Below are 11,886 nucleotides of genomic sequence, written 5' to 3' on the forward strand. Positions count from 1 at the left end.
GGTAAAAATTACAGAGAACGGGGCAGCGTCGCTCCTCCATTTCCAGCTGCTTATTAAGTCGTTGCAATGCAACTTCAAAGATGGCAATGGAAATTAACCAATTGCTGGCACAGAGAGACAAGCTGCTGTTAGGGTAATCTCTAGTTAGTCAGCAATTGGAGAGCTTCCTGTCAGAGCGAAATTCTCCAGTCCAATCAATTCTACCGACGTACTGTTTTGCATAACCAAATTGCCTTCAACATGCATATAAATAATGAATTTCGGTAGCTAAAAAAGTTCATATAAAATCGTACGAAGAGTAAACCAAAAAAGGAGCCGTGACGAAGCAATCTTTATGCCTTTTGACAGTCCTCTACCGAAAATGAAAATGAAGGAGTGAAGGCAGTTCGATGGATGGTCTCGGGAAAGTAATCAAAATTGTGGCCATAAATAGGTCTCACCCGAGATGAAGACTCTTTTGAGAAGCTTTTTTTTTTTGGCAAACGGCTCAATTATAAAAACGACAAGGAAAAAGAGTCGAACACCAAAGGTGAAGTCCAAATAACGACATAAAGGAGGAGAAGCTCTTAAAATTAATGGAATATTTAAATTAACTTAAAAAAAAAGAAAACAAAATTAATCGCAAGAAATTAAGATTTGGCAATTTAAAAAGATACAAAAACACCTGCAAGTCTGAAAATTGTATATAAGAAAAGACCTACCCGAATTAAACACTATTAGATAATATGTAAAAAATCGCTAGAAAGGTATTAAATGTATGAAATTAATCAACTGAGCAAATCTTATCCGAAATATTAAATATATGAACTTTTTACAAACACACAAAATACTAAACAAGGAAATTCAAACCGCTCCAATATGCATTTATATATGCAGTTATGTCGTTTGAATGGAAAAGTTAAACATTTTTTCAGACATAAGCCTTGCGTTAAGTAAACCAATTAATTTCCACAAATCAAAACAAATTTCGTCTTGTTAACACCAAAGTGTTTCCAAAAAAAAAAACTAATACCCTCAGTCATCAATAATTGACAACAAACATGCCAGCCAATAATAATCTGAAATATAGTTGTGAGAGTATCACTTTCACTTTGAAAACTAAGAAATGAGAAATCTAGGCTTAACCAAAAAATTGATTTAAAGCGATTCAAACAAATGTCTTGAAGTCAAAGCGAAAAACAAGAAAACACTGCTCTGGGCAAAGTTCAGGCACAAAGTGTTAAAAGCGTGAAAGAAAAACTTATCGACAGCTGTCAAAATGGCCCCAACTCAAGAGGAAACCGGCAAATGGCATTTAAATGTTTTGACAAATGACAAATTTGCGGTAGCCATAAGCAGAAAAAATAAGAGAGAAGTTAAATAACTGGCAACTTGGGGCTGTACGGAGGTGGCCTTTTCAACGGCTGCCCGGCACCTGAACATTTTCAGAGTTATGTCTGGGCCCCTTGGCTCCCGATCCGCCCCTCAAATGTATTCACGTTTTGCAGCGCTGACAGCTTAAGTGAGAGAAGTATTGCTGATTAAATGTTTTGACAAATTGAATGCGCCACCAAAACACTAAAATATTTAAATTATTATTATTATTATTAAGTTGTATAAAAGCTGTATTTAAAATTAAAAAAATGAATTTTGGTCAGAAGAAATTTGAATTTGAATTAAAGACACAAGCTTGAGAAGTATTCCAATTGACTAAAGTAAATAACTAAATTTCTTAAACCAATTCGTATGTCTATCCATTCCAGTATTTATCTTTAAAATGTTTTTGCACTTAATTCATAGCTTTTTTCAATCCCACTTAACCCATTGAAACTTCAAATTCAAGTTTCCAGGCAAAACTTTTCTCATTCGGCCAAAAAGTTTGCTGTTGATCCTTCCCTATAACTTATATGCCATTTTCCTGCAATTACGTCAACATTTTTGTCTTGTTTGCAAAACTTTTGTGTTGACAATTGCCAAAAAAAAAGCTGGCCAAAAGGAAACAACGGCAAACAGCAGCAAACTGCAATTTGGAGCTACCAAAAACATGCAAATGGCATACCAGGTCAACATCTGCGCCCCAACTACAACTTAAACTGCAGGCTGCTGCTGTTGGTCAGCGATAAAGTTTATCTCGAAAGTTGCCTTGCTTTTGGTTATCTGCGCCCCGTGAGATACTTGTACATTTTTCATTCAAGCCAGTCAGCCAGCCAGCCAACCAATCAATAATTCTCATGGCACAAAGTTCAGAGCAATCCAGAGCAGCTGCCCAAGGAGGTGATTTATTGGCAATGTTGTCTTGAGGGCTTGTTCTCGACTTGTTTCGGTTTGAGCAATTTAATTGATTGGCCTGGGAAAAACTGTCAGAATTTGAATAATGAAGTTGGGAAGGGGATACGCAGGTCCCTGGGGAAGCCAATTGAAACTTAACGATTTAGATTCGTTAATATTATATGACCTCTTCAATGTCTTAATAATCTACTTTTGATATATCCTATTTTCAGTTGAATTCAAGATTGAAGAAAAGTTAAAAATTTAAGGGACTTTTACTACATACGACTCGATCATTTAAGGATTAGTGGTTGGAACTTTAAGGTTTTTAAGAATACTAATATAATTGTAAACGAAATGTTATTTAAAATGCATTTGTTTCAGACGAAAACGAAACCTAAAACCTGAAACTATCTATATACTATATTTACTAAAATATATTAAGTAGAAAGAAGGCAGAAACATGGCCAGCAGTTCGAGGGTTCCACAATCAAAGGAGTCGCAGCTGAAATCGTTTAAAGCCCAGCTAAAGCCGACGTTCGCAACATGTTGGTGAACTTTGAGGAAATCATGAAGCTGGCTAGCCGAGAAAATAGCAGTCAAATCTGTAAGGCCACACAATGCGAACAGGATGCTCTGGAAATGCAAGTGCGTGCGGCTAATATGGTTCGCGCAGGAGAATCCCTGATGAAAATGGTGAACGACCTCAAGGAATTTCATATTCTCTACGATTTTCCCGCCATCGACAAGGATATCAAGAAGATGTCGGAGTTATGTAGTGCCAAGCAAATCGAGATTGATGAAAAGCTAGCGATAATAGCTAAAGACATGGAAGAGGAACTGTCCGACCTGGAGGAGGAGTACTACAGCACCTCACTCAAGTATCCCTAGGAATTTCGAGTGATTTCTGTTCAATTCATTCTAAATGCTTTGCATAAACTACTTTGTATTATATACAAAAAAACTCTTGTATCTTCGAAAAAAAATAAACCTTTTTAATATGTTTAATAACTACAAATGTTGGTAGTTACTTAATGTTACCTCATGAGCAAATAATTTAATGTATTCAATCTATTCAAGTATTGCTACCCAATGCTAAATATGAGAAAAACGAAGATATGAGTTTAATGCCAATTCAACAGCTTTTGCATTTTAATACGAAACGGTTTCTTCAATTCCTTTTTAGTTAAGTAAAATTATTTGCAACCAAAAAAGTAAATACATATTGTTCTTTACAAGAATTAAACTTAATTTTCAGTTCGTAGATATTTTTATATCATTTTAATCACTTTGTTTAAATATATATCGTATTTTACTCCACTTCCAGCCCTTCGATTGCTTAAAACGGACGACTTGTACTCATCCGGTGGATCCGGAGGCCTCTATCCACCGCTTTTCAATGTGGTACCCCGTGCACAGATCTCGGTGAATGCCACATGTGGCCAGAACGGAGCTGAGGAGTACTGCAAACAGGTCGGGGCCAAGCCGTGTGGAATCTGCAATGCCCACTCCTCGGATCGGGCCAAGCAGCGCTCCATTCAGTCGCTGATCTCGACGGGCTCCGGATCTGACGAAGGCTGGTGGCAATCACCGACGCTCCAGGGTGGCCGGCAGTTTGAGTACGTGACCATCTTACTGGATCTGAAGCAGGTAAGTCCAGCCTAGTCCAAATGGAGTCCCATCTCAGGGCTGTCATCTAACCCATCTGAAATTGGCCGGGATAAGCTCTTGTGACAGACGAGCTGTGATCCAGTTTGTAATTAAGCCGCTGAGTTGTCACTCATTTACAAGCGATTTAACGCCAGCTCCATGATCCATCGCAGGTACATGCCTCGGACTGTCTCATTGGAACTTTGAAATATGATCTTCGCGGGGCTTGACTGGCACTGAAACCCGTTTGATGCCCAGTCAGTTCTAATACTCAAAATGGCAAACATAAATTGGCTTTGATAGAGTTTTGATTAAGTCATATTGGTTTACATACTGTTATTTTTATGGCGACTTTCCCTGAACAGAGAAATGGGCAATCGGCTTTCATTTCCGGTGTTGATTTGGATGGGCAACGTGTCTTAGCAGATGAGGTTAATTTGATGCTTTACTAACACACATGCAGCAGTTATTATTTTTTGTTTTAATTGACCTCTTAATTACTAAAAATTTAAAGCTCTATTTAAATTAAAAATATTGGACACATAGATGTAATTTAAAAAAAAAATTAAATTTTTGTATTTAATCTATAAACAAATAAAAAAAAAATTTATAATATACCCACCATCCTAATATGTAGGATATTCGATGGCCCCAGCAGATAGTACAAATTTGAGGACTTAAAAATTCCACTTGTCTTACCATATTTAAAATTTACCAAAGGGATTACATTAACATTACATTAACATTTTTCTCAAAGTTTATTCTAAACACAAATTTAAACTAGTTGCCCAATTAAAATAGCATAGACCTCCCAGAAGGCGTCTGTTACCATATTTTATTTCACACTTGCGGCGGATCTTTAAATCTCGATTGGGTGCTAATCGCTCGCGATAGTGTTAATTGGAATTTCAAAGTGCGCGCTGCACCAGAATCCGAATCCGATCGACCCGCTATTGGCCAATAATGTGCTGAAAACTGAGAGGAAATGAAACGGAAAATGTATATCATCTGTTTAGCATCAGCCGACACAAAGTTGACATTTCAAGTGCGGCTTGCACTCGAGTCTTCCCTCAGATATTTCAATGTTTTGATATAATTCCATCGGTGCCTTATGTCTTATGCCATATGCCATATTCCACGGGACCGGACCATTCCGACACACAAAGATTGCTGGCCCAAGACCAAGGCAAAGGCATTGAGGGTGCACTTAATTAAAATGAGAAGCAGCCAAGAAGAGGAGGAATATATCCACAGGCTGGAAGTGATTTAAAATTAAAAACATTGTTTTTGCATATGCCTTAAAGTATGAAAGATTTATGACAGCCATGCGCTGCTCTCCGAGTTTATTAATAAATTCCTGCACGTCTTCCATACAAAGGGGCAACTTCATACAGAAGCATTTAAATTGGTCTCTTCACTTAATTAATTCTGACAATACCTATTTCTAGTTGCCAAACAGAATGCCAAATATAAATCACAAAACCTTTTATGGCATCTGCCTAACTCTTTGTATATGTCAACCGCTTGGCCGTTTTTTTTTTTTAATGCAATTTTGTAGCATGGACTACATTTTTGGCCAGACAACGAACACAAAATGTATGGGTTCCCATGATTTTCCAGATATGGACACAGCGGATGTCGAGGAAACGAAGTCAAATGAGGGGCATGTGTCAAAATTTACACGCTCTCATTGCGTTGATTTGCTTGAGTGACAAAGAATATTCAGAGCTGTCCGGATTTGAAAAAAAATCTTTTTTTTTTTGCTTGATTTTGTATTACTCCAGGTTTTTTTTAAAAGTTTAAAAATTAAATTAAAAAAAAATTGTTTATTTTTATTTAAATCATTGATTGAAATAGGGAATTGCAATATTTTATATAAATGATGCATGCATTCATACCCTAACCAGTAATGAACACTTTTACTCAGCTTTTAAGTTGTTTGCTCATTTCTTTGAACATTTTTCCAAGCACTTTTCACAGCTGCTGGCTGTCCCCTTCAATAAGCATCGACATTATAAATTGTCCCCCAACAAGTTCACTAATTAGCTATCTCCACAATTAAGTGTGTTGTGTGATTTGGCTGTGAACATATCCTATGCATTTGTCACAACTATTTAGAAACACATTAGAGAGATATCGTCTCTGTTTGTTGCCCAATGTCAAGCCAACCGAAACAGAACACGATTTATGACCTCAGACGAAACTTGACATTGACGTTGGTTGTCTGGGGCGACAAAATCTTATGGGACTTCCAGACTTCGACGGATTTCTCCACCGCGGCGTGGATTTTAACAATTAGACTAATCGAGTGATTTACAACAACAACGGATAGGAACGAGATAGAAACGACAGGCGTGTGTCAACGATTTGACAGCTTAAAATATTTCTATCTGCGCTGGGAAAAAGGCGACAGACTGCGGTCCTCCAGTCCTCGCAAACTGGTCAGAACCGTAGAGAACCAGAGATTGTCCGTCTATAAGTCTATATGTCTCTTTGTCAGCCAGGCAGTCAGCCATCCAGTCTGTCAGTTTGCCAGTAAGCAGTCTGTCATCCTGTCTGTTCGTACAACAATGTCTAGATTTATGCTTGAATGGCTTTGGGGCGCGCGTGACTAATTGAAAGTCTAGCAAGAATTCGAGGAACAACTCGGACAATGGCTCCAAAACTGTGACGGCAGTTCTGCCATATAATGTTCTGAAATGGAAAGCATATTCTGTTTAAATATAGATTATAGGATAATCGCCTGAAGGAATATAAATTAATTTTTCCAAAAAATAATCTAATAATGAATTAATGTAAGGTAATAATTTTTTAAATAACAATTTGATTAAGAAAAATTGGCGAGGTGTCTGTAATTGAATTTTTAAGTTAAATTGGATTAAAAATGTTTAATTCATAAAAAACTGCAAAATTAAATTTGTTTTAAGAACTAAATGTTGCTTTGTATTAAATTGACTGTAATATCAAAACTTTAGAGTCATAGATTTTTCATTATTGGCGGCAAACATCTGACCAGTCTTAGAAAAACGTGTATTTCCAATTTCAAATGTTTGATGTTTGCTTTTCAATACAGACATTTAATTGCTTCATTAAATTTAGCCAAATTTGGCCAATGAAAAAAGGTATATAAAATGCTAGGGGCTGGTCATTTGGCATCGCTATTGGTTTCGTAACTGTAATTCAAATGTTTGACAAGTTGTTGCAACATTTGCAGCGCCAACAGCAGCAACAAAACAATAACAACCAATGACTGCCGAAAGAAACAAATGCAACAACAAGGGGCAAAGCGTGTTACAAGCCACGTACGAGACGCATTTTAGGCACAGCAATTATTTTAATGGTCAATTTATTTATTTGTTTGGTCTCGTGATTTTTCGGTTTTTTTTCCTCTCGACATTTTCCCTGAATTTGCCTTTTAAAGAATGCTTCCTCAGTTCACGCTGCTGCAGCAGTTGCTTTTGCATTTGCATGAATTTCCTGCAAGTATTTTTTATTTTTTTTTTTAGCTGGGGTCTTAACGTGATTGAAGCTTCGCTTGAATTGTTTTCATGTCATTTACCAGGAAGCGGATTTTATTTTTAATGGCCAATGGAACATGGCGAGCAAAAGCGAGAAAATGGATATAATAACGTATTAAATTCTTTTAGTGAAGAGCTTTTTAACACGAAAGCAGTTTCATTAAATAAGCTGACTCTAAATTCTGATATTTTGTGCTCATAAATCATTATTGTTGTGACTGCTAAAACTAATAATAATTTATTTATTTCACCAACAAAAAAAAAAATAGATTCTAAAGACTTACAAGTATTTTAGGTGCAGCTAGTGAGTTATTCAAAACCACATTCCATTAGCATTTAGAGCATTAAGCTTTATAATAAACCTCACACCATACTTATTGGCTACTTGTTCAATTCGGATAACTCAGTTTTATGTCTTGAAGTCCAAACAAGTTATTCAAAACTTTGTTCATTCTTTAGCCGCATTAATGCGCCAATTTTCAGAGATAAAAACTTGCAGCAGACACAAAACTTTGCGATTACTTCAGTGCGAGCAGCACACCCGTCGAAATGTCTGAGTGAGCGCTATAGAATAGAGGAAAAAAAGTCAAGAAAACGTGCAAAAATATACGAGAAATATGTCTACCATGTGGGTTCATTCACCATGTTATCTAAAAGCGTGCCAAACCATAAAACTCACACAAAAAATAGCAGATTCTGTTTCCTCCAATGGGCCACCAAACTTTATAATTTGCCAAAAAATATGCCGAGATAATATGGCTGTCTACTAGAAAAGGCTAAAATAAAACTAAAAGCAAGTCCTACATTTGTTGTCTTTTATTTTAGCTCCTTCACTCTGTCTACTTCAATTTTTCCGCTCGTTTATTTTTAAAATTGTTACGATGCCCTGAGTTTTCATAGTTTTCACAGTGTGTTTTTGGCAATTAACTGAGCGTTCGTGTTAGTTTTTTTTTTTTTTGGGTGCTTGGGCGCAGAGGAAGTTTCCTGTCAGTTGTTACGCCCGATGGATTTTCTTCATTGAGCGATAAATATTTGATTGCCATAAATGTTAATTCGTGTAATTTACGACATGCAATGGTTCCCCTTTTATAACTCAAATTAACCCCCATTCCCACTGAATAATTTAACAATTTAGTTAGTCTCTGTTTGATTTGGCCTTATCAGTTGACAAGTATCTGGTAACTGGTTTCGATGCATAAACAATAACTCACTCCCTCTGAGGAGAATCCACGGCACTGACCAAATATTTATACTAAGAGTGATCTCCATCGGTCCGTTGTAAACAAGTTTGCTGTTGGTTGTTGCCGTCAATTGGCCGAAACTGATAAAAACGTCAAAGTGTTACCCCTGAAGGCCTTCACCTGCCGCTTCTTCGATTGCAATCTACAACGATTTTCACATCTCCACAGGGAAGGAGGAGCTCCTTTTCATAGTTCGCCTTCTTTATCTGGAACTTGTTTTGGTTTTTTGCTCAATGGCCAGCAATAGGAAGTCAGTTCAGAAGCCCGCGTTGCTCTTGAGCTGATTGCAATCAAGGTTTCGGACAGAAATTTGATGGGGACAACATAATTCACTAGAGATAACTTATCGCCTTAATTCGTGTGTCTCAAGTTCAGTGGCTTCTCACCGAGTAATCGGCACTGCAGGAATTCCACATGCTATAGTTAAACAAGACTAAGGATATAGGCGATTTATATCCTTAAAAAACTCAGTACGATCTATATTTTTAAATGATCCTGTGATGCCCTATGATGTTCACCCCAAAAAGTCAAATGAAAGTAAATATATTTACATTACATATTTTTGAAGATTTTAAGCATCTTACAATATATAACGTTTATAAAAAAACACGAAGTAGCCTTTTTGAAAATTATATGAGAGTATCATTCTTAAGAGACTATTTATTAGATTAAGATATATTTGCGATATTTTTTAAGTTTTATTAATTTCATATAAATCTTTTCGGCATCGAAAAATATATTTAAATAGACAGAAGGCACTTTATGAGAATGCCACGTTTTAATCGCGTAAATAATATTATTTTAGGACATACATATATTCTTATAAGGGTCAGCATCCCTTTTCTCTAATTTGTTATGACTTCTTACATGATAGTTATGTGGTTTCCTTTTTCACAATTTCTTAATCTCTTACTAGTATGAGCTCACAAATCCATTCCCGTGAATCATTTTGGTACGTGAGAAGATAGGGAACCGTATCACTTAGCCAATCCAGAATTGCCAACTCCCTGACACTGTCATTTTTCTCTATGAGAAAGTCGTTCTGCAAAGCAATATTAATCGGGTATTATAAAACGTATTTTTGGGACTTACCAGAAAATTAAGAAAATGCTGCAATTCAGCACCTTGGGAAGCCATTACTTTTTATTCTTCAAATATTTTTTTTTGTATTTGAACTGGGAAGACCAAGTCGTTGGAAAAATGTAGTTATGCGGACACCCGAACTAGTTTACGTTTGGTTACAAACTGCACAATAAAATATTTTTTCCATCTTATTTATACAATTTTCACTCCATGATCTGTTGGGTCAAATCATGTTTTTGTTTAATTCCCATTTCATCCGACCTTCGACATCTGTTCAATGAGATTTTAATCTTCCGTTCAGTGCAGTATCCCAATTATGATTGATTTGTCCATATGTGTGTCCTTGAGTTTGCTAAAATCCCCAGGACAAGCATAGTGAAGTCAGCAATTAGTGGCAAGCAAAGTGAGGCACTTGGAATCCGTGGGCAAAATCTCTGTAATTAACCAGTGCATCAGTGGCATCCAGCAAAAGCTATATGCTTAATATTTTAATCCTTAAGCATTGAAGTAAAATATAAAGATTGATAGCCAGTTAAGGTTTTCTCTCTTGGCAAAGTAAATATTTAAGTAAGATGATTCACACATGATCTAAATATTAGACCGATAACCAATTAAGGTTTAGTCTCTCAGCAAAATAAATAAAAATATAAAGAGCCAAGCGCATATATTTTTGTCCAGGATATCGAATAAAAACCTCTTTGATATTAAAACCTAAGACTCTGATTTCTCTTCCTCAACTGAATATCCACGTACAGGCTTATTTTTGCCGGTCTCTTTCACTTATTTATTTTGTTAATCTTATCAGCTTGACTGACACTGTTGTTGCCTGTAATCGAATACAGGCGGCACTCAATAAGGAGAACGCACGCATGCGCACACCTCCTCGTTCACACACTCGCTGGCATTTGACTTCTTGTATTTTAGCATTTTATCAGCCTTGGAAAATCGGGGAAAATGTATGCTGCTGCTGATGCTGATGCTGATGCCATTAGCTACTTAGTGAGTTGTGGGTAAACAAGTGGCTTTGAAATTTGATAGAGTTGTTTTTGAGTAGGCACTACAGCGATTGCTCCTCAGATATCTTTTTCTGAGCTGCAGACTGGCTTTGGCCTGGCGATGACTAGCGAAAAGTTGAAGGAAAAATTATGGGAAATACTAGTATATATAGCTGGTTAGATGGCGCCATGTGGCCATGTGGCTGCTCCAAGTCAATGCGTCGTAATCAGTTATACACCTGGCCACACCTTGGCCACAAGTCGCCCGTCGGAAAATTCAATTGCATGCCTTTTATTGATCTCCCATTTCGGCCTGCCTTGGATTTTGTGTGGCTTTTTTGGCCACTGATCTTCGGATAGGCGCAACATTTTCAGCGTCTCGAACACGCGACGTTTTTGGCATTTATATTTGGTTTTATTTTTTCTGTTTTCCTTAACAATTTTCCCCAACATCAGTTTGTCAGCTGTTGCTGCCGGCCACGTTCAAAATAAAAAAAAAAAAAGTGCCACAGTTGGGCGGTTTTTTTTTTTTGGTTTTGGAGGGTTTGCGGTTGCCTGACAGTTCGGTAAATTTATGACGCGGCAATGGCAATGTTGGGTTAAAAGATTTGGCCAACACCACGCGGCATTAGCGGCAATATGAGCGCAGTTTGTTGGTAGTCACCGATGCAAAGATATATGCTTGCGACTCTGGATAGAAACATCAGTTGGTGACAGAAACACTGACATTTGGGTGCGTACATAATTTATGGCTCATTTCGCCCATTGGCTATAAAACACGATAGGCTGAGGTGTGATGGCAGTTATTTTTATGGTGGGAAAATCTTTGCTTCGGGAAATGTTGATTAAATAATTAAGATGTTTACCAGAAACTTAATCGGTAAATCTTTTAAATTCATCTGGGCATGCTAAAGTTAAATATTGCCTAGTTATGATCCTTAAACATAATTTTGTATTAAACATCGTGGGTTTTTGCAAAGAAACTTTATTGAGAATTCTCTTATTTTCAACTGGCTATGCTATAGCCTATGGTGAAAATGATTAATTTATAAATGCGATAAAAAATTATCATATGTACAGCTACAATAAAAACAATACAAAATCAAGAGGTCTCCTTTTAGTACAAATAATTAGCTACAAATAAAACTTTTC

The 11,886-nt window shown here is 36.7% G+C and overlaps 2 protein-coding genes across 6 annotated transcripts in view; both read left to right on the forward strand.

The window, feature by feature from the left end:
* LOC128262430 (laminin subunit alpha-1) overlaps positions 1-11,886 on the forward strand; it is a 73,976-nt gene that overhangs the window by 12,840 nt on the left and 49,250 nt on the right. For all 5 annotated transcript variants that reach the window (XR_008268342.1, XM_052996682.1, XM_052996683.1 and 2 more), the window contains exon 2: positions 3,575-3,897. Coding sequence is in view for 4 of the 5 variants with exons in the window: in XM_052996682.1 (XP_052852642.1) it covers positions 3,575-3,897 (323 nt within the window). In the remaining variant the exon portion in view is untranslated. The remainder of the gene's footprint in view (positions 1-3,574; positions 3,898-11,886) is intronic.
* Positions 83-3,226, forward strand: LOC128262437 (mediator of RNA polymerase II transcription subunit 22). The gene is given in 4 exon segments (XM_052996703.1): positions 83-1,501; positions 2,481-2,571; positions 2,632-2,777; positions 2,780-3,226. Coding segments are annotated over 2 exon segments (426 nt in total). The 5' UTR covers positions 83-1,501; positions 2,481-2,571; positions 2,632-2,710; the 3' UTR covers positions 3,139-3,226.

Source organism: Drosophila gunungcola, unplaced genomic scaffold, assembly GCF_025200985.1.
Source record: "Drosophila gunungcola strain Sukarami unplaced genomic scaffold, Dgunungcola_SK_2 000001F, whole genome shotgun sequence".
NCBI classification, from domain to species: Eukaryota; Metazoa; Arthropoda; class Insecta; order Diptera; family Drosophilidae; genus Drosophila; species Drosophila gunungcola.